The following is a 22118-nucleotide window of genomic DNA, read 5'->3' on the forward strand; positions in this document are numbered from 1 at the left end:
CCCAAAAATAGAAGCCTCCAAACCACAGCAGTCAGCCTCCTGAGCACCTTCAATGGAGATTACCTGTAGCGAGTTTCAGTCCCATGAATGATGAATTAGGAAGCTCCGGCATGACACTAAGCCTTATTTTTTCTTCTTAAGGTTCATGTATTTGAGAGGTAGCAAGGCAGAGAAAGACAGGGAGAGAGATCTCCCATCCACTGGCTCACTCTCCAACTGCACACAACAGCCAAGGCTGGGCCAGGCCAAAGACACGAGCCAGGAGCTCAGTCTGGGTCTCCTGCTCGTCTCTGCTTTCCTCGGATGAACACCTGTGGCTATGTCATTAGCTCCCTAACAACGAACAGGTGTCATAATCGTTTATTGGCCTTAATACAAGCAGACCTTGACACCTGCTGCCCCCCAGCCCCCCCCCCCCCATTCCCTGGGGTTCTCCTAAGCAGCCCCTGCCTACACAGGAGACCTCCAGTCCCTGGGGATCACTTAAGCAGCCCCTGCCTTCACATCTCTTTGCCTTTGGAACACAACACCACCAGAATCATCTTTCTAAAACCCCAACCTCTCTCCTTCATTCCCCTCATCAAAACATTTCTCTGTGAGCGTCTCCATCCCAAGCACATCAGAACCACCTGGGGTGCGGTGGGGGGCTTGGTTACTTGTTTTCAGCTCCCTCCTTGCATTCCCAGGACCTGTGTTCCATGGATGGGAATCCAGTGGGTATAGAAAGTTCAAAGCAGCCTCCGCCGTCCTCACAGATACAACCAATTTCTCCAACTCAACCACGCAAATCTTGCAGGCCTTGTGCCCAAAAAAATAAAAATAAAATTCACTGGAAAACCTTTAACGCACTGCTGTTTTCCCACATGTAGCCTCGAGGTTGCAAAAGCGCAGCTGGCAGAGACGCATCAGAGCAACCTCCCCTTGGTCCCCACCGGACCCCCCTCCCCCCCACTCAGGCAGCCCCACAATCCCGGCATCCCCGGGGACTTCTGAGCGAAGAGTCCAGTGTTGAAAGCAGCGCTTCCAAATCTCCCTGCTGGCATCCCAGTCCGAGCAGGGAGGTCTCGGGCACCGAGGTGGGTGGGAGCCTGGGGCAGAGCCCCTGCTTGGCACCACCCTTCCTCGGGCCTCGCTTTCCGTCCGTGAAATGGCGTTAGAGTAAGGGCAAGGCAGGACGAGTTGTGGCAGGGCCTGGCCCCTGGAGTATGGGGAGAGGGGGTAAGTGCCAGAGCTTAGCGGTACAGGATGGGGGCGCGTCGGGGAGTAAACCCCGGGGACACTCGCTGGCGCCACTTGTCGGTGACAAGGAGCAGGTGACGACTCGGCCCCGGGAAAACAACCCTTTCCCAACTTGGAATTCTCCCGGAAAAGCCAGACAGTGCCATCCCAATTTCACAACCGCGTAAGGCGAGGCCGTGGGACCCTCGCAGCCAGCTGTGGTCGGAGCCCTTTCACTGACCCAGGGATCGTGTGGGGGACCTCGAGAGCTTTGCTCCTCTCCGTTTCGCCCAGGTACCCGCGCTACAGAGCCTCGGACGCTCCCCCGATTCCAATTTACCCGTGCTGACCCCTAACTCTAGCGCCTCCTCGCCCTGCGCCCCCGGTTTCCTCGGCGGCCCGTCAGGTCCCCAAAGAGGACGAAACACTGTCTGCCTCCCCAACCTGGAGGAGACTCCGTGATCCGGGGCTTCCCACCTAGGACAGCTCCGCGCGTAAAAGCCCAAGGGTAGAGCGGGTGGGACAACTCCTGGGACAGAGAGAGGGGCGGGACACAGGGCTTACCCCGACTCCGCCGGGCCGTTTCCCCCCTCTCGCGTCTCCGGTCGCCCCCGAGGCTGCCCCCGGGCACGTGCGGCCGCCGGCGTGCGTCAGCGCCGGGGAAACAGATGACTGGCCCACCACGCCGGGCGGGGCTATTTAAGAGGCAGCCGCCGCCCCCCCAACCCTGAACTTGGCTCGGGCGCCGGGCTGCTCCGGTGGACTCGCTGACCGCGCCGCGTCTTCATCCCAAGGTAGGCGCCTCGCTCGCCGGCGGGGCGGCAGGTGTCCCGGGTTTTCGGCTTTCCGTTTTGCTTCTACTGTTTGCCCTGTCTTCCCTCCGACAGCTCGAAAGACGTTTCTGAAAGTCGGAAATAACGGCCCTGGATCTCAAAACGAGGGCTGGGTGTGCTTAGCCGTCTGGGAGAGTTCCTCACGCCTCGCCGCTCCCTTTCTGCGGACGATGCTGGCAGCGCCATGTGCCAGGGCTCGCGCGCACGCTGGCATTCCCCAGCCCTTACCCTGCGGTGCCGTGCACTTTGGCGATCCTGCCTGCCAAATAAAATACCAAGCGCTTTTACTGTTTAAATTCACTTTGTAAATGCGGTGGTGGGGTGGTGGTGGGGTGGAAATCAGGGTTTGGGGGATAGAAACCTGCGGGTATTTTATCTGTTTGTGGATCTAAAAGCAGAGAGCGCCGAGCGCCTCTTTTTGGATTTTTTTTTTTTCTTCAAACCTTGCCTGTGTACACTCAGCTTTTATGGATACTGCATTTTAAACCATGCCTCTCTTATTTCGGTCTTGAAAGCTTCAAAGCCATCGGGAAGGGCGCTACCTGTTTTAAAGGGTCTAATTTTCTCCCACAAAGTCTTCCCTTGCGCGTATTTTTCAACACTCTCTTCCTTCGTGGAGACGCGCTGCGCCCACTTCTGCTAACTTTAGGGAAGAATAAATCAGCCATCTGCTAAACACCGCAGCAAACAGGGTCTCCAGGCGCCGCACCCCGATACTGGGTGTGGGTTACCCCGAAGACCAGCCTGGCGCGCCAGGGCGCGCGCGCTGTGGTCTCCGGGCTGCGGTCCGCGCCGCCTTGGGGAGGCGAGGGGTGTCTGACTCGCTTCTGGGTGGGTAACTCTTAGCAGGAGCCGGCGGACGCCCAGACTTGTAGTTAACGCCGCCCCGCGCCCCACCCCCGACCCCTCCACCCTTTGCTGTCCACAGCCATGAACCGCGGCCTGAGCCTGTGCGTGCTGATAGCAGTATTGGCGGTCGGCGCCCTGACGCAGCCCGTGGCTCCCTCAGATCCCGCGGGCTCTGGGGTGCAGCGGGCAGAGGAGGCGTCCCGGAGGCAGCTGAGGGCCGCGCAGAGGACGGATGTCGAGTCCCGAGGGCACCTGGGCGCGCTGCTGGCCAGGTACATCCAGCAGGCTCGGAGAGGTAAGGCCACTGCCTCTCCAGTCCCTCGCTGCTGCACCTGCTCCGGGCTCCCAGTTCTGACCTTGTCTAGAGCCTGCTTTGAGGGGGTATTCCCTCGGGAGGAAGCGCAGGTTTCTTTTCTGAGTTACCCTACAGCGCACCATGAGGTTTTCTGGACGTGCTTGGTAGCAACCTGAGAGGGAGTGTGGAGGATTGATGAGTAAGAAGGGTCTTTAAAATCTCTTGGAGCTGATCTTTGCACAGTGTTACCACTTAAGTTCAATGCCACTTTATGAATACATCAAAACACAATTACTGAACCCCCCCCCCCAAAAGGGTTCCCAGATAGACTGACTCCTCTCCTTTAAATGCTTGGAACTGGGAGCCCCCCAGATTCTGACACCTGGAAACCTTCTCGCAGGAAGTAATCAGTGCTGACAACAACATTTAAAAAGGAGCAACAGTGCGTCCCTTGTCACCGAAGTACGTAACAGGAGGAAGAAATGGGTAGCAAACACGGCTAGGAGGGAAGGGAGGTAATACTTTATCCACAGGGCTCTCTTAGCCGGTGTGCTGGAAACTTCTGTGTCTGTACATTTCAGGGGGCACAGTGTGATAAGTCATTAGACATGCCATATGTGATGATTTAATCAAGGTTGTTTTCTGTTTCCTTAAAGACTTTAGAAATGTTTTGATCAATATAATAATTTTACCCATGTTGGAGGTACAGCTTGATAGTGCGATACACGAGACTATACACTTCGTGCCCAGCAGATTTCAACAGAGAAGCCCATCTGCTCTGTTTTTTCCTCTTTGGGAAATGGTCGTCAGTCACCACTTTGTCTTCGGCTCTCCTGCGAATGCGGAAGAGCAGGTGATCCTGGTCAGCTGAGAGGGAAAACCTGAAAGTCAGTCAGTACCCGCCCCCAGGTGTGAGCTGCATCTAAGACCAGTCTGAAATAACCTAGGATTCTCACTGGAAGCCCTCTGCCCAGCTTTAGGAAAGACCCAAGGAAACAGTAAAGCCAAATGCCACAGCATTTCCTAAAACCAGCACTCTCCTCCTGGAAAGTTCTGCTGGCTCCCTCTTCACCCCAGGCCTCTCCCTGGACCTTCAGTCTGTGCTGCCAGACAGACCCAGGTGGGCCTGCTCATCGCCAGGCCATGGAACTGCCCACACCTGGGATGTGCACCGGCTGGGAAACCATCCAGGCTTCTATCTGACACCTGTGGATTAGGAGGGACCATTCACATATTTAGTTGTTGCATGGTTTCTTTGAACATTTTGCATATTTTCAGGTCAGCTTTGGACTCAAGTACAAGGTGTGCTTACCCTGGAAGGTTCTAAACAAGGCAATGCACTCTTTGCACAATGCTCGTGAGTTTTTTCAGGAGGAATTGTTGGCAGGCCTCTCGATGGAGGTTCAGACGGACAGCACTGGGAAGGCATCTAGGGCATAGTGGCTGTGGTGCCCAGCACAGCCCCAGTGCTACATCTCCACTGTCTCTTTGAGCCCTCAGAGCAGCCCTGCACCGTACTATCATGCCCATGGTGTCTGCGCCAAAGCCAGGGCTCCGGAAAGCTGTGCAGCTTCCATGTACTTGCAACATGGGCAGCGGCAGGGCTGCCTGTCTGAGTGTGGACCTCCCCAGAAGAAGCCATGGAGCTTCTGAGCCCATTCTGGGATTTCAAATGTAAAGGCAGCTGGCCCCTTAGTTCCACCCCACAAGTGACTAAGTCCCTTCTCAGTGTCACTACGCGCAAGCCATCGCTCTGCTTCCAATGAGAGCTGGGGCTGTGCCCCACCATGCCCTGGACATTGAGCCACAGAGCAGGCGGACGGTGTCGCTGAATCTGAGGACGGATGTTTCAGCTCCTGCGTAGCTGGGGAGATGACACCCAGGGCTGAGCTGACTCCAGCTCCAAAGCTGGGAGAGGAGACGGGCTTGGGGGGAAGGCTGGGATGCTGCTCTGTGTGCTTACTCGATTCTCACTTAGCTTGCCTGATTCCGTGACCTACCAAGACAGGGTAGCTCCCTCTGCAGTGTCAGCTGTCAATCCATGAGCCGTATTCCTCCCCACCGGAGGGCAAGACTTGGCAAGGGCAGCCTCACGAGAGGTGGGGGATGGGCCCCCACCCCTGGGGATCACTGAGTGGGGTCTGTCCACGGTGGTCCCCACGGGCCTCTGTGGACCCCTAGTTTGCACAGGAGGGGGCTTTATACTGATTTCTCACTCACCAGAAGCCACTGTTTACGATCTCGTGGGCCAGGGCAGTGTCGAGGACCTCCCAAGAAACCAGTTCACATCTCTGCTGGCCTCGTGTTGAGTTAGATGGGAGATCCAGCCTGCTCCTTAAGATCGGACCTCCATTTCACGTTCATTGACTACCGGAGCGAAATGGGCCCATGCAGCTTCAATCACTGCATTTAGATCAAAATGCCAGGTTCCTATTTTATTACTTCTCACCCTCTTTGAGTGTTCCTGAGATGCCAAAATTTGTTTTTTTTTTTTCCCCCAATATCATTTTTAAAGACAGAAGGTAGCTTTCAAATGAATCAAGGGTATTTATTCAGCAAAGGGACTTGAGTTCATGCTTTTAGAAACCGTTCCAGTGCCACGATGCTGTCACTGCACTACTTTACAACAAGAGCTAGGTATGTTGAGGGGTTTTATGGGTAAGTTCTGGGGGAATCCTTGGCTGGCTGCTGCTGGGGGACCTGCACACAGGAGAAACAAAGGAACGTCCAGGCGAGTCACCTTGTGTGCAAAGCAGGGCAAAGGCACCCACTAGAATACAAGCAGAATACAGAACACACCGTGGCTGGTAAATACTGCCCTCTCTCCAGCTGCACAGTCGTGAGTCCGTCTCTCTTCCCCTGTGTTTGGGGCCTGCCTCTGCACTCCCTTGAGAGCTCTTTGTTAACTTGAGGGAGGTGTGTGTGATACTTTCGTCCCGTGTTTTCTATCATTCTCTTTCACCAATGCAACTAGTCGTGTTCTCCGATGTAATCGCCCTGTTTCCTGCCTCCATGCCCCTGTAGCTCCTGCTGGCCGCATGTCCATCATCAAGAACCTGCAGAGCCTGGACCCCAGCCACAGGATAAGCGACCGGGACTACATGGGCTGGATGGATTTCGGCCGGCGCAGTGCGGAGGAGTATGAGTACCCGTCCTAGGAGGGGAACCGGTGCCCCCCTTGGCCCGACAGGAAGCAACCTCCTGACCTTACGAAGAGGAGGCTGAATACGAAAACAATCACATTGTAACTCATTGACATCTGAAGTCTCTATTAAGTTCTCAATGTGAAAAAGTCTGTAAATCGTCCAGTGAGTGCCCCCTCCCCCACCAACCTCAGCCCAATCATGCAAATAGAAGACCCATGTGTGCTACATCCGTGGCTCCTCCTCCTCAAGTGTTGCTATGCTATTAAAGTGATGGCTTTCTGTCCGTCTGTCCTTGTGTCTGCTGAGGGCCAAGGGCTCCATGTGGCCTTCAGAACGTGCCAGTAGGGAAGTGGACTGTGTGGTGCCCAAGGGAAGATCCCTGCTAGGGGGATTCCAGAAAATGCTTGGGAAGTGGGCGTCGGGCGTGGAGTGTGTTTTTGTCCTGTAGGCAACAGTGCAAGAGCCCTCTGTGGTCAGCTCCAGTCCCAGCAGTGACCACCTTTGCCCTCAATGTCCTCTGCCAGTCATCCCCCACACCAGCCTTTCTTTTGGGACCCTCTTGGCCTTTGAAGGAGTTACAGGGCAAGACCAAGTAAAGGTTTCGCAGGCATCTGCTTGCTCCAAGCCCCGTAGCACAGAAGTTACTGTCCTCACGTCGCTTATGAGCAAACAGGCTCTGAGAGGGGGAAGCAACCACCCCAGGTGCCCCAGCTAATGAGATTCACAAATCGGAGGGCTTCATGCTCCTAGGTTAGTAGGACTCCTGCCCACCCAGCCCTTCTCCAACGCCAGAGCACACAGGACTGCTAGGCAGTTGTCCAGTTCATATCTGAGCTCAGAGCCCCTCTATCTCAGTGCATGCTGGGTGCACCTGCCCGTTGGTTCTCTGTGGGGGTCAGTATGGGAACCAGTCCCAGGGGACACACACAGTCAGTCAGTCTCGTACCTGCCATCCACACAGCAGCCTGTTCCTGCCCCCTGGCTGAAGCCTCCAGGAACCTCAGATCCTTATCCAGTGGAAAGCCCAGGTGGCGGAGTGCAGCCCTAAGGGAACAGACACAAAGACAACACTGGCAATTCAGCTGGTCCCAGGCGGCCCCTGCCCGGGGTTACAGTGCTTGTCTTCCATAGGGGTGGAAAGAGATTTCTGGGAACGTCCTCAGAGGGGACCCCAAAAAGACTGGATCAGTACAATTCTCAAACCTGAGAAGGTAGGATTCAGTGTAGAACATGAACCCCAACTTAAATGATTGCACCATACGCTGCCGCCTAAGGCTGCCACCTCACTCAGTCCACACAATTTGGGCTCCAAGACTGCTTCAGGTCTCAGGTAGCCATCCAAATGCCTGTTCTGTCTTAGGGGATAGTTGGTATGGATGAGAATGCGCTTGTGTGTGTGTGTGTGTGTGTTGGAGGTTGGGGACCACGAAGAACTTGGACTTTCATACAAAATCAACAATGGGAAATGGGTGATGAGCTGAATTAGTGATTTATGAATCATGAGAGACGTGGGTGTCAAAGTATCATTTTCAGAAGTAGTCATGACTCATCCAAATTTAAAATAACCCCCCCCCCCGCCAGGGATGTCATGAACTCCTCATTAACACGGGAGCCAGTATGACGTCGCAGCCGGCAGGAATGCTGAATTGAATTTGCTACCAGAGACAGAACTGGTGACATCTATAGGTCAAACGCAGTATTTGGGGTGATCCGTCATCCAGAACAGAAATGAGCTGTGTCTTTAGGGGGCAGCATTCATTTAGGTTTCTGGAGATGAGAGTTATTTGCATTCATATCAGTTTTCTAGGGTTTACAAAGCAGCCCAGCCAAACCCACATCACCAACAGCACCAGGGATTCCCGGGTGTCCCTCTGATGGAATTCTGAACATTCCCCTGGGGCTGGGGGCTTGGAAAACCTGCAGAATTAGCAGAGTCACCGACAAATGGGATGAGGTACATGCACTCGAGCCCTTTCCCATCCTCCCCTGCCTGCCATGGCTCACATTCCTGGCTGGGCAAACACAAACAAGCAGTTTGTTCAAGCCTCAACTGCCCCATGCTACTGGGTGTCAGCCAGAATGACTTCGACATATGTGCTGTTTGCCCAAGTCCCATCCCAGAAAGGATTCGATCATCCTCTTGGGTGTGTACAGGCTCCACACACACACTGAAGTGCACCTGTGTGACTGGTGGGGGCTGCTGGCACAGGTGCAGAGACTCAGGCAAGTGAAAGATTCCAGAGTTGTCAGTCATAGCAGTGAGAACCATGAAAGGAAATGAGCAGAATGGCAGGGCTGACTGCATGGAAGAGAGGCCAGCCAGGTGGCTGCCCACCACCATCACAGCCAGCTGCACCCTGCGTGTCAGGGAAGGTCTTTTTACTTTGTGACTTACCTAAGCCAACCAGAGAAATGGCCCGGCAGCTCCACCTGCAGAAGACGACAGCACCCCGAAGTGGACATTCAAAACACCACGCTTCAGGGTGCCTGCTGCCTTGTGGCGAGGGTGTTAGCTCCATGCACACATTGAAATCAGCAGGACAGGGCCAGCGCTGAAGCATGCAATGTTGCCATCCCATGTGGGCAGCCGGTTCAAGTCCTGATCCAGCTCTCGCTGCTAATGCACCTGGGAAAGCTGCGGAGGATGGCCGAGTACTTGAGCCCTTACACCCACGTGAGAGACCCAAAAGAAAATCCTGGCTCCTGGCTTCGGCTTGGCCCAGCCCCCGTCGTTGCAGCCATTTGGGGACTAAACCAGCAGATGGAAGACCTCCCCCACCCCATGTTTCCCTCTATCTTTGTCTTTCTGCCTTTCAAGTAAATAAATAAATAAACTTTTAAAAAATCAGCAGTATTCAGGTCCATTTCTTCCTCCCACCCCACCCAATCAGCTGAAATGTTAAAACCAGATAATTAAGGACTATTTTTGGAGCATGGGTAATTTATTTTATTACTTACCTAAAAACTCCTGTGTTCGGAACAATCACCCAGTGAAACTGAGGAGGGAAGTGCCTTTTTTTTTTTTTTTTTTTTGACAGGCAGAGTGGACAGTGAGAGAGAGAGACAGAGAGAAAGGTCTTCCTTTTGCCATTGGTTCACCCTCCAATGGCCGCCGCGGTTGGCGCGCTGCGGCCGGCGCACCGCGCTGATCTGATGGCAGGAGCCAGGTGCTTCTCCTGGTCTCCCATGGGGTGCAGGACCCAAGGACCTGGGCCATCCTCCACTGCACTCTCAGGCCACAGCAGAGAGCTGGCCTGGAAGAGGGGCAACCAGGACAGAATCCGGTGCCCCGACCGGGACTAGAACCCGGTGTGCCTAGAACCCGGTGTGCCGGCGCCACAAGGCGGAGGATTAGCCTAGTGAGCCACGGCGCCGGCCGGGAAGTGCCTTTTGTAGAATTGGAGACGAGGGAGCAAACGGGCCACTTAGAGATGTTTTGAAGATAGCTTGGTAGTTATGGTTACCCCTGATGAGTGAACACCTGACACTTGGCACGGTGAGTGAAGGAAAACTGAAGGGAAAGACAATTCCAGATTAGTCAAAATGTGAAGTTCCATGGAGCGCTTGTGTTTTGAATAGAATTTGGCTCGTAGCGAATCAGCTCGTTCACGGTGCACAGCAGGGACTTATAAACCATGATTGGGAGTTAAGAGGGTCTCCCTCCTTGCACCCAGGTTACGGGGCAGGAGTCTGGAGCCCAGTGTGGAGTCAGACTGAGGCAGGCATCCTAACTGTGGCTGAACTGGGGTGAAAGTACTAACTACTGCTCTGTGCTGGACGCAGGGAGAGGACGGAGCTGGCTGTGGCCCCATCAGAGGCATCCAGACAAACTCTGTTCACAGGTGACCGCCTGGTGGTGGTGGTGATGGGGAACAGGAGGACCAAGACTAAAGCAAACCCACCTGGCGGCGTAGTGTGCCTTCAGGTCTTGTGCAGTCTCCAGGTGCCCCCTACTGGCTACAGAGAGTCAATCTCCCCAGGATATGCTGGTTCTGAAACATGAGCTCAGGACAAACAAATTATTTTAAATCTATATCTCATCGTGATCCCTATTACAAGCTCCCAGTCAGTTGAGGCATGAATTCAGCATGGCTTTCCCTCTCTACCAACCTCTCCCCAGGTAGCATCCAGGTTCTGGGAGAGGCGTGTGTCCACTTGCTCGGTCCTCTTTGCAAGGTCTCCCAGCATGCACCTGCCTTCCAGGCAACATGTAGAAGTGACCCCCACACCATCTGGGGCTGACACTGTCTGGCTGTCTGGGGACTTCTCCACTGAGACCTACCTGCTGCCATTTATTTATGTATTGACTTATTTAAAGGCTCTCTCTCTCTCTCTCTCTCTCTCTCTCTCTCTCTCACACACACACACACACACACACAATCTTCCATCTGTTGTTTCACTCCCCAAATCGCCACAATGACCAGGAGGTCTTGGCCAGGCTGAAGGCAGCAGCCAGGAACCAGGAACTCCATCTTGGTCTCCCACATGGCTGGCAGGAACTTAAGTACTTGAGCCATCATCTACCACCACCCAGATGCATTAGCAGGGAGCGGGATTGGAAGCCAAGTAGCTGGCACTGAAACCAGCACTCAGATCGGGGATATGGGTGTCCCAAGAGGCAGCTTTAACCTGCTGTGCCACAACCCCTGCTTCTCGGCAGCCATTTCCACTTCCCGGCTGTGTGGTCACCACCCCCACTTTCCTAGCTCCCCCCAAAAACATGCCCAACCAACCTTGGATCCCTGACCCATCAGGGGCTTCTCCCATAACCTTGGATTTGGCCTCCAGTGGGAAAGATGAAGGACTCCCACATCGGTTACATGTGGGAATCCCTCTTCCTCTTGGACAACCTTCATCCAGCCCCTCTCCTGTGCAATTGGCAAGTGGGAGCAGCAGGGAGGCAGGCAGGAGTGAAAAGAAAACCAGGCTCAGAAAGTTATCCTTCCGCATCTTGGGGTCTTGCACCAAAGTGCGCTGGACTTGCTCTTCCTTCCTAACGGAAAACTGAGACGTTGATGTCCTTCCTGTTCTCCTCGAATGACTCTTTGACATCTTTCCCTTTGGGTCACGGCACCCTCTGGGTGAAGTCCCTGGGCTGGGGCGGGCTTGGGCTACACACACACACAAAAAAAAAACCAGTGCAGAGCAGGTTAGAAACACCCCTGGGACAGAAGAACACCTTCCGTCATGCACCCAACACACAATATCAGGGTCCTGCCTACCTTTTCAGAGTCACCTTTTCTTGCTTTTTTCTGAGTCTTATTCTTTGCTCTTTCTGAAGATATCTGAATGTCGCTTGCAGCAGTCAAGCCCCTTGATGTCAATCCCTTAGCTTGCTCTTACATATCCACCATGCACTTCCTGCACTCAGGATGTCCTGTATGGGTACGCTATTGAAGTCGCATGCTCCACGTTCAGATTTCCCCAGTTGTCCCCATGGCGTCCTTGTGGGCGTGGTTTCCGGTCCCAGTGTCCAGCGCAGATCATGCATGGAGTGACTGTCTTGCCTCTTTGTCCTCATCAACCAGGAGCAGAACCTTGACCTTTCCTTCCTGGCCGGGACAGTTTTAAAAGGGCTAAGGTACACTTCTATAAAGTGCGCCACCCTTGTAGGAACGTCACGGAAGTCACGGGTGCCCTCAGGACATCACCCATCGGGAGGTGCCTGGCGTCCGTCTGTCCCATTTGGGGTGAGGTTAGATTCCGTGACCTGTTTGACGTGATGCACCTTGGGGTTCTGCATTGGAAAGATGCCTCCCCCTCTTTGTAAGTTCCTGCAGGTCCCATGGGAAGAGAGGAAGATGTGTCAACAGGCTACTGCCTGTCACTCTCTTAGCCTTCACTGTTGTCTGAATGAGACATTAGCATTATAAAAACGGTGGTTCTCAAGAATCCATGGTCCCTTCTGTGTGTCATCACCCACCATCCCTGTGTAAGGAAGAGCGCAGCTTGGCAAACCCTGCCTGTCCCTGGCGCCCAGACGCAGGGTCACCTGGCCTCAAGGCCCTCCCGCCCTTGCCAGACTGGCCCCCACCTTCTCTCTCCCCTTCAAACAAGGAGGGCTGCAGCTGTCTGCCAGGTCCCCTGGGCCAAGGAGGCTGGCAAAACTCCCATCTAGGCTGCACCTGGGCTAGCACAGTAGGTCTCCAGCTTTAGTGCACACCTGCGTCACCCATTAGAGAAAACACACCTGGACCCCTCCCCCACCCAGGGATTCTGATGCAGGACCCCTGAATCTGACTGACGACACCAAGGTTTACTTCCTCATTCTTCTCACTTGGAGACAGGAGGATGGAGACACCACCCTTCTAATATGTGGCTTCAGGGTTTAACACACAGGAAGAGGGGCGTGGGGAGTCAGGCATGGTCTTTCCCCTGCACACAGCCCGCCGGCCAGAACCAACCACGTGGCCTGCTCAGTTGCAGCGGCTGGGAAGATCCCACAGTCCACTTTGCCACCATTGCACTCCTCCGATCTTTCCAGCAAGCAGCCACACGTGCCTTCTCCCTGCTCCTCCAACACACCAGATGCTCTGCTACCTCTGGATCTTTGCACCAGCTGCGCCCTCTGCCCAAATATCTCCCACCCACCCCCAGAGGCCTGTGCCCCATCCACAAGAACTTGCCCCTCCTGCACATCACCCTGTCGGAATTCTCTGCACAGCCCTCATGCTTCCGTCTGGCTTCATCACCAGTCTCTCCGTGGACGCCTGACTCACTCGTGAACATCACTGTCCTCCAAATGGAACAACCCCTGGGACACAACTCAAAGTAGACCCAACGGATGAGTCCTAGGATTCACTCCTGTTCCCACTGTATAGGTTATAAGGACAACACAAATCAGAATACCAGCGTGGTTTCCATCATTTGAGCTTATTTTATTGGTTCTCGTTAGCGAATGAGATTTTATTGTTGATGTCTGATGCATCACAACACACTTCTTGGTAGTGGCTGCACAATGTTGCTCATTTGATTTATTCACTACGCTAAATACTGCGGCCTCCGAGTTGCCGGTTTAGACACTGGTAGTTTGGTGGCAGCGCTGGCTCCTCGCTCTCTACATGGAGTGGTCCATTCAGTGCGTGGCTTTCACATTCCTTTGTCACTCCACCTGCTGCTTTAAAATACATTCAGATCAAGGGAGATAACGTTACTCGCACAGAGCGCACACCTACGACAGCGAGGAGAGCTGAGAACATAATTTAAAAAAAAAAAAACACTCAGGTGTTAGGAGAATAAATAATTTGAAATCGTGGGACTGAGGCTTGCTCCTTGGGGACTTCTCTGCCAGTGTCCTCGGTGGACATGAGGCTGCCGTCACTCAGGGGCAGGACACTCCGGGTGGGGACACGAAACGACAACCTATTGCCTTGGGATGTTACCCTTCCCGTAGGAGTCTGGTCACGGAACCCCATGGCGTCCAGTGCAGGGCTCAGATTAGAACAAGTCAATCCCTGCTTCGATTGGGATGCCACCGACGCACCGTGGCCGAAGCTGGAAGGCGAGAGGGTGTTTGTTTACAAAACGGCACAACAACAAATAATAAATAAAAGTTCACGACTGGATCGGTGACAGCGACAGGACCAGGCTCCCTGGTTCGCGCGTGCGTGGTTCTTTCCACAAAGCACCTCCGTTGTTTCTCTAAGGACAGAAAGTGGCACGTGGAGAAAAAGGGCTGGGGGCAGGGGGAGGAAGACACCTGGTTGTGACAGCCTCTGTCTGTTCCGAAACGACACAGAAAACGGGACACAGCGGCGGCCAAGACCGCTTAGTTTCACTCTAAGGACACCAAAGCCTCGTTTCTCCCTGGAATCGGTTTGGTGTCGGTTCTGGTTCTCCCCGAGGTCTGTCCCTATCCCTTTTCCTTTCAATCCTACAGGGGAAGCTGTCTTGGGCTCTGGTCTGAAACTGATTGGGTTGTGACACTGAGCAAGCTGCACTGGGTTAGCGGCTTGCGGTATCTGGAATTCCTCTTTGGGTATCACGGAACCACAGAGAGGACGCACGCTGTCAGGACTGCGACTTCCCTGCGTTTAAAAACACGGAAGGATAAAAAGCAATCACACAGGACGCAGAAGGGGCTGCTGAGTGTGAACCCGTTCTCTGCTGGGTCCGACGCCTAGGCTGATGGCTGATGACAAGACCCAAGACGACTTCCTGGGACGCCTGGGACTTCAGGGACACCTGAAAAGAGCGTCACGCCTCAACAGAAAAATGACCGTGCACAGAGGCAGGGTCGCGCGGGTGGGAGAAGCCGGGCTGCCCGTCAACGGAAGAAAATCTCTCCCATCATGAAAAGCTACGTCAGCGGCAGGTGGCCAAGGACCGAGGCTCCTAAGCCTCTTGTGGGGTGGCCAAGGCGAGGTGGCCCAGGGCCCGGGGCGGCAGGTGCACTCGGACCCTGAGCGTGCGGAGGGACAGCTCGTGGTGTGCAGCGGGCAGTCAGCCCCAGGATTCACTGGCTTCCTATCCATGGGATAAGAACACACTTGGGAGTTTCAGTGCTTCTTGAGGGGAAAGAAGACGAAGAGGAACCTTCCCCCGGGGTGAGCACAGGCCAAGTCCTCGCGAGGGTGATGATGGTGCGGAGGGCCCCTCCTGCAGGGCCGGAGGAAGGGGCGGGGCAGGCGCAAGGTGCCCCGAGTCCTATGTACACATTCTACACAGCCTCCGCTCTGCCCACCCTGAGGCACGAGGTTGATTTGTCGAGCTCGGGAGGGCGCGGATGGCGACCGGGAAGGAGGAGAGAGTGCGCTGTGGCGGGGTGGAGGGGAGGCAGCGGGGAGCGCTGGCCTGCTCTGGGGCCGCGTGCCCCCTCCTCACCGTAAGCTAGTTTGTTTGGGGAGCTTAGCACCCATCAAGATGCCTGAGGTGAGAGTCACGGGGGCTTTCATCTGCATGCTGGACCCCACCATGGTGGGGAAGCTACGATTCCGCCGGATGCCAGTGTTGAGCTGCAGCCCGCCGATGGCACTGGTGACCGTGGGGCATCCCAGAGGCAGGCCCTCGGGGACCAGGCCTCCGGGGACCAGGGCGTGTGTTGGTCCCGGCGGCCCGCCGAGAAGAGGTCCCTGATCCTCAGTCAAGGTGGGGATGTGGGCTCGCCCCGCTGAGTTCACCACTCTGGCCACCCCAAACCTCCTGACTTTGTCCACGAGGTTGAGGTTGGAGACGGACACGTCGGTCTGGCTCTCGCTGCTACGTAGGCTCTTCTTCTCCCTCACCTCCCTCAGGATGGAGCTGGCCGGCTTGGAAGCCAGGAAGTTGTCGTAGGGAGGGCTCGTGCACTTGAACTCGAAGGAGGGCAGGGAGGACGTGGGGGTCTGCATAGGCGAGTTGGGTGGAGTGGAGGGGATCACGGCCATCCTGGGCGCATAGGAGTGCAGGAGCGAGCCCCGGGCAGCCCTGTCCCAGCTCTGGGGGTCGTACACGGCCGCGGAAATGCCCCGCTCCTTCAGCAGCCACACCAGCCCCAGCGACGTGCTCATGGTGGTTGTGGACTCCCGGGCGTTGGTGAAGGATTCGGCCAGGCTCAGCCTCCGGGGGGTGCACGGCGTGGCCACCGGCGTGGACTTCAAGTGGCCCGCGCTGCCGCAAGCTGGAGTCGGGGCTGAGTTAAGGCTGGAAGGAAAGCAGGATGGGATATTTGTCAGGGGTGCCCACGAGAGCCACAGGCAGGCTCAGGGGCCAGTCCCCTGCTGGAGTCACAGCTCGGGGTGGGGAGGGGTAGACACCTCTGCTCCTCCCTCTCACCTCTCGCCCACAGAAGCCTTTGATTTCCCTACACGAGGCTTGGCTGAAGTCGCCAGGAAGCTGCACATGACTCCCTTTGCTGCCCCCTGGTGAGCGGGGATAACCGGCCCCCACTCAGACATAGACACAGGTGCAGAGGCAAGAGGCGCCTTACTCAACGTCACACCCAGCTAATGGATCCGAACCCAAGCCCCAGGGACCCAAAGGCTGTCGGAAGGCAGGGGAGGATGCTCTCTAGCAAAGATGTTTTTTCCTTTCCAGATTTCCTCAAATTCCAGCAAGCCTTGCTCAGACCACTGCTCCCCCTACCCAGGGCAAGACGTGAGCCACGGCTGTGAGAGGCAAGAGGCTGGCAAAAAACAAAAAAACAACCAAGGCCAGGCAGTGCTGGTCAAGTCCAAGGCAGCACCTGCCTCCTGAGCCCTTGGCACAGCGCCCTGCCCTCTGCATGGTGCTGTCCCAGTCCATCCTGATGGGCAGAGCTGTGGCCAGAGGGAGCCACCCCAGCCTGTGTGATCAGACCGATGTCTATTGTGCTACCTACAAAAAGGCCCCTGGAGTGTGTGACGCCCGAGCTACCCCGAAGGGAAGCAGAGCGACTTGCTCACGCACACGTGTCGTGGTGACGGAGGGCTCACTAGGTGCCAGCTGCTCGGAGCCAGCTCTGAAGGCCGTCAGGACAGCAAGGTTTCTCAGAGGGGCAGCGGGGGTGGGGGTGGGGGTGGGCATGCTCTGTGCTTAAGAGATAGGACTGGTTTTAACAGCTGCTGTGGGGAGGGGGGTGAGGCCCTATAGGCATGGAAAACCTGCCTGTTTCTGACCAGGCACCGCCCCTCCAAACAGTCTTAAGGGGCCTGCCCTGGACTCTGCTTGAGGACTGCCAGCAGCTCTTGGAGCAAGTCAGCTGGGTGGTCCCTGGGGGCATGGGCAGAAGACCTGGCCAACGGAGGCCTGGCCACCTTGGGCAAGGCACTAACCACAGGGAGGGAGGAAGAGGAGCAGCTCCTTGCAATGAGCTGAGAAGCGCCCCCTGTTGCAGGAGAGAGCATTCAAAGGCCAGAAACAAGCCGGAGGCACCGTATGGCTGGAGCAGCCGCAACAGGTGCATCTCACACAAGCTCAGGGAGGGGATGCTGGCGGGTTGGGAATACTGAGAAACATGAGATCCAGAACCACAGCAGATTCCTAAGGCTAAAAAACGTGGATTCCTCAAAAGGCACAGGTGGAATTGTACCAATGTTGATGTACAAGCAACATAGGGCAAGAAAAAAAAACCTCAGCCGGCGCCGTGGCTCACTAGGCTAATCCTCCGCCTTGTGGCGCCGGCACACTGGGTTCTAGTCCCGGTCGGGGCACTGATCCTGTCCCGGTTGCCCCTCTTCCAGGCCAGCTCGCTGCGTGGCCAGGGAGTGCAGTGGAGGACGGCCCAAGTGCTTGGGCCCTGCACCCCATGGGAGACCAGGAGAAGCACCTGGCTCCTGCCATCGGATCAGCGCGATGCGCAGGTCGCAGCATGCCTACCGCGGCGGCCATTGGAGGGTGAACCAACGGCAAAAGGAAGACCTTTCTGTCTCTCTCTCTCACTATCCACTCTGCCTGTCAAAAAAAAAAAAAAAAAGAAAAGAAAAAAAAAGAAAAAAAAACCTCTTGGATGTTAAATCCTGTCTACGTGGCCATTCCTAGCGAGCATTCCGTTTTGTTTCAAGAAGCCTTTCGTTCAGACTCGGGCAGGCAGGCCCACTTTTGCTGCTGCTTTTGTGGGCGTTTTGCCCAGCAAGGCCAGGAGGACTTTGAGTTCTGTGGCTGCAGCCACAAGAGTGCAAAAGTGACCCATGGCACCGGCTCTTTCCTGGACGCTCCAAGAAGCTTTGAGCAACCACCTTTTCGAAACATCAAACCACAGGACGGGGAAGCCAGGGGCTCCCGGGGCAGGAAGGGCAGACAGAAACGACAAAGCTAAAACTCAGAGACCCCCATCTGGTGAGAACTGTAGGTTAGGCCTCGATTAGTGCCGGCACTCGGCTTCACGGGGGCATTTAGATGGGTTAGGGGTCTCAACCGTCAAGGCCACGTTAGCCAGGCGCCACCACAGAGACACACCCAAGCCCGAGTCCCCCGGTTAGTGGCGGCCGCGCGTGCACACACAGCCCCTTCCACGTGACCCTGCCAGGGCAGGCACCTGCTGGCCGTGTGCTCACCCCCTGCCTCGCCCGTGGGCTCAGACTCTCTTGCCCTACACCTCCTGTCAGCTCAACGGGGCATATGGCTGCTTCGTCGTCCTCCTCACATGACCTGTGGAGAATTATTCATAGTTGAGGGTGCTCCTCAGGGCTGCTCCCTCCGGGCCGGCCCATGTCACCACCCTCCTTTTCTACTGCACCTGCCACCAACCCCCGGCAACTTGCTTGACTGCACTACTGCTGGGGGCAGGGGGTCCCTCTCCTGTGTTGAGGGGGACCCTTTTCTATGCTACTGAGAGCTGTGGCTGAAATCAGCCTGGAGAGACCAAGCCACATCAGGTGGACCCTGCCGGCTGTGTGGCTGGGTCTTGTTGGTCGTTATGGTTTGCCCTGGTGCATGGTTCCTTGGGTCTGTCCCCCAGAGCACAGTAACACGGGCTGTGAAAGAATGCCATGCTCTGTCGGCAAAAAACCCATCAGAACTGGCTGTAGGGCCAGTGGGAGTGTCAGCTTCAGTTGGTTAAAGAGGAGCCCATGAACCCATTCCATGGCCAACACAAAAGGCCATCAGTGGAGGGTCCAGGTTTCTTCCCCTGAGCTGGATCTCAATCTACAAGGGCCTCGACTCAAAGGGAAAGAAGGACCCAGAACTGGTGGCTCGCAAATGCTTGGGAGACGCTCCAGTTGGCCACTGTAAGCTTCCGAAGGAGCCTCTCTGCTCGGCCTTCCTCAACATTAAGCTCTGCAGAGAAGGGGGTGTCCCGACCCCATGCCACCACTGCCCGCCTGGGCTGGGGTGCCTTACCTTGGTGTGACCCGCGTGAGCTCGTCTGAAGGATGCAGGATGCGACAGGTGGTGAAGGTAAAGGTGGAGTTGGTCTGTGACATGCACTTCCCAGGGTGGTGCGCTACATTGGGGGGGAACAAAACATATTCCTTGCATCCAAGTCTAACCACAACGCACATGAAAATCCAGCGCAGCCCTCGACAGATGCAAGAAGCGATGAGCTACCTTGTGAGCTGGATCTGGGCGAGGAAGGAGAAACGCACATGTTCTGGATGGAAGGTGGTCGCTCAAAAGGGACCACGGTTTTGAGCACTGGTCTGCAGAGCATCGAGTTCCAGCTTCCGGCCCATTCCAGACAGGGTCCCTCATCAGAATCCTGGGGCCAGTAGTGGATCCAGTTCCGGGCAGGGGGAGGTGCTCAGCTCGTGGGCTCTTGTGGGTAAATTTGGTTTCCCTCCTCAGAGGTCTGAATGCGCTCTCTTCTTGCGTTGTGCTACGATTCACTGTGTTGGCCAACAGGGGCCACATCTCTGCCCGGGGGGGAGGGAGAGGAGCGGGCAGGGAGGGCGCTTGGCACCTAGCAACAGGGCAAGGCTCAGCGCAGCTCCCTTTTCTGTGCACACAGAAAGGGGCCTGGGGAAGCTGGCTCCACTACTGGCGATTGCCATGGTGATTGTCGTGGTGGCAGGGGAGGCTCAGCTGCCTGGACAACAACGTGGGAGAGTCCCAGGATCAAGTCTGGGGCAAGTGGCCCTGGTCTCCCCGCTCCCTACCCTCGCTGCTTTCTTGCCGTCTCTGGGATGTATGACTTCTAAGAGAACAAACAAGAGACGGCAACCGCCTGCCTTCCATTTCTTTCCTTCTAATGCTCTCGACAAGTTGTTGTCAAGGCAGCTGAAACCTATGCTGTAGGACAAAGGAACTCAAAGAAGAGTCAGGCCCGTGCCTTGGAGAGCTGGCAGAGGAGCAAGGCATACAGTGTGCGGGAGACATCATGATTGTAGAGGCCATCCTCATTCATAACTGAAGCATAACTCAGGGAAGGGGGGGAGGGAAAAAAATAACAACAGATGCTGCACGAAGTAGCATGCAGAATGAAGAGATGAGCGCGTCCCCGGCTCCCGGCCCCACCCCTTGTCCTGAAGCAGCTCAGCCCCCAGAGACCTCCTGGGAGCAAACTGATTTAGGCTATCAGAGACCATGAGGATTCAAAGGCCATGAAGATTCACAAGGCCGTGAACCAGAATCTTCCAGCTCCTTATGGTGACGTTTCCTCTTGGGTTTGACAAAAAGGAAAATACGACAGCATGGACTTGGTGGCCTGCGCCTACAGATCCCCCCACAGCTGACTGTGTCTTCAGAGAAAACCAGAGGGGAACAACAACAACAACAACAAAAAAAATGTTGGAGACACACAAGCTGAAAAGGCAGGCAGGACAATGCCGGGACACAAAAATGGTGTCGGTGCCTTCGAGGAGCAAGGCAGGACTGACTTGCCCTGGTATGGCCTGACCCAGCTGTGTGTGTCGCAGGTGGCTCCCATGGCACCTGCTGTGGCGGCCAGCACCACGGTCACAGAAGCAAACTCTCAACCACTGGGAGCTCCGAACCAAGTGCGAGGTGGAGGAGGGAGGGGGGGAAGAAAAACCCAAACATGGGGGAAAAAAATAGCCTTTTGGAATCTGTGTTTCTCAACCAATACATGCGCTCATTTAGAAACTCGGCCGAGAAAATGCTGCGAGCCAAGTAAAAAGGGACGAAGCTATGAAGGAAAGGCAACCGAACAATCACGATTCTCTGACTGCGATAAAGTCTAGAAACAAAAGCAACAAAAAGCCTGAGAAAAAGCAGCTCGAATACCAGATGGGTGGGATTATTGGGGAGGGAGGAGGTGGTGGTGGTGGTGGTGGTGGGGAAACATCAAGGAGGAGGAATTAAGATAGGACAGTTGGAAAAGAGAGAGAACGTTAAAAGAAAAAGAAATCAAACGAAGCAAGACTGGATTTCAAAGTGGAAGCTCACCCCCATTGAAACACACAACCAGGATATGAAATCAAAAAGTCCCCAATGTTCTCTTCCTGCACCCCCTGCCCAGCACGTATTAGATGCGTTAATTGCAACAGGTAGGGCAAGATGGACATCAGCAGAAGCAAAACCCATCTTGTACAAATGGGTTTGGGGAGAGGAAAAAGGCTGCTAAAAATGTAGTAGAAGACACCGTTCCCCGGGAGCAATGGATAGACCGAGAAGGCCGAGGAAGATCAACAAGTCTCAAAAGTGCCAGAGCCAGAGATTCGGCCCCTCCAAAATACCGCTGGGATGCCCGGACGCATCAGCTCTCCCGCGTCACCACAGACGGCTGGGCCGCTGCCGCACCTCCCTTCCTTGAGATATGAGAGAGAGAGTAAGTGGCGGGCATGGGACTGGGCTGGCCCGAGGCTACCCCCCTGCATGTCACAGAAGGTCAAGGGGCTCGCTCCTAAAAGCCCTAGGTATGCAAGTTCTAAAAGCCAAGAAGCGCCCTGAACATTCTTGGCTGGGAGCTGGGAGTTAGGGGTCCATCCCTAACTCTCCACCTGAGCCACCGGCCCTCTGCAGGTTGATGACCAGTGCGCATCTCTGGCCGTCAGCCATAAAGCACAGGGTTTGTTGCATTTAATGCTCCGACTTCGTACTTAAACCCTTGTTCTTTCTTTCCACCTGACCACAGGGCTTCAGAGTTACCAGATGGGCAGATAACCAGGCTTGAGTGTGCACACTGACAGCTGCTTTCAGCATTTTATGTAGGAATGAGTTTCCATTTCTATCCATTAGAAAACTGTTCTCCAGGTACTGAGACTGGCACAACACCTGATCAGCTTTCAACTCCATGCATCCTTGAGTTTTAGGCTGGTGACCAGGGGCCAGCACACAAACTTTTGTTTGTTTTGAAAACGCAGCAACACGCAAGCACACACACACCCTTCGGCTGGCTGCAGGTGCATGTACTGGGGGGCTCTGGAAGGGACAGAGTTCCCTGGGACCCTGGCATGCCTTCAGCCCAGAGCAGGTGTGCTT

General features: G+C 55.3%; 2 protein-coding genes across 4 annotated transcripts in view; one reads left to right on the forward strand and one right to left on the reverse strand.

Moving 5' to 3' along the window:
* The first annotated feature begins 2981 nt into the window (after positions 1-2981).
* On the forward strand, positions 2982-6353 carry CCK (cholecystokinin). Its single transcript, XM_062200116.1, has 2 exons — positions 2982-3195; positions 6220-6353. The coding sequence occupies exons 1-2, from the start codon at positions 2982-2984 to the stop codon at positions 6351-6353; spliced, it is 348 nt and encodes a 115-aa protein (XP_062056100.1).
* A 6847-nt stretch (positions 6354-13200) lies between these two features.
* The window catches only part of TRAK1 (trafficking kinesin protein 1), a 124533-nt gene continuing 115615 nt past the window's right edge, over positions 13201-22118 (reverse strand). For all 3 annotated transcript variants that reach the window (XM_062200650.1, XM_062200649.1, XM_062200648.1), the window contains exons 15-16: positions 19080-19182; positions 13201-15962 (exon numbers count right to left, since the gene is read on the reverse strand). In XM_062200650.1, the coding sequence (XP_062056634.1) occupies positions 15161-15962; positions 19080-19182 (905 nt within the window). In that variant the 3' untranslated portion in view covers positions 13201-15160. The remainder of the gene's footprint in view (positions 15963-19079; positions 19183-22118) is intronic.

Source organism: Lepus europaeus, chromosome 9 (assembly GCF_033115175.1).
Source record: "Lepus europaeus isolate LE1 chromosome 9, mLepTim1.pri, whole genome shotgun sequence".
NCBI classification, from domain to species: domain Eukaryota; kingdom Metazoa; phylum Chordata; class Mammalia; order Lagomorpha; family Leporidae; genus Lepus; species Lepus europaeus.

Excerpts from the sequence above, each read along its gene's own strand:
- CCK (XM_062200116.1), top strand. The coding sequence starts at position 2,982 with ATGAACCGCGGCCTGAGCCTGTGCGTGCTGATAGCAGTATTGGCGGTC. Across the intron at positions 3,196-6,219 it reads CATCCAGCAGGCTCGGAGAG|CTCCTGCTGGCCGCATGTCC; the intron begins GTAAGGCCACTG and ends ATGCCCCTGTAG.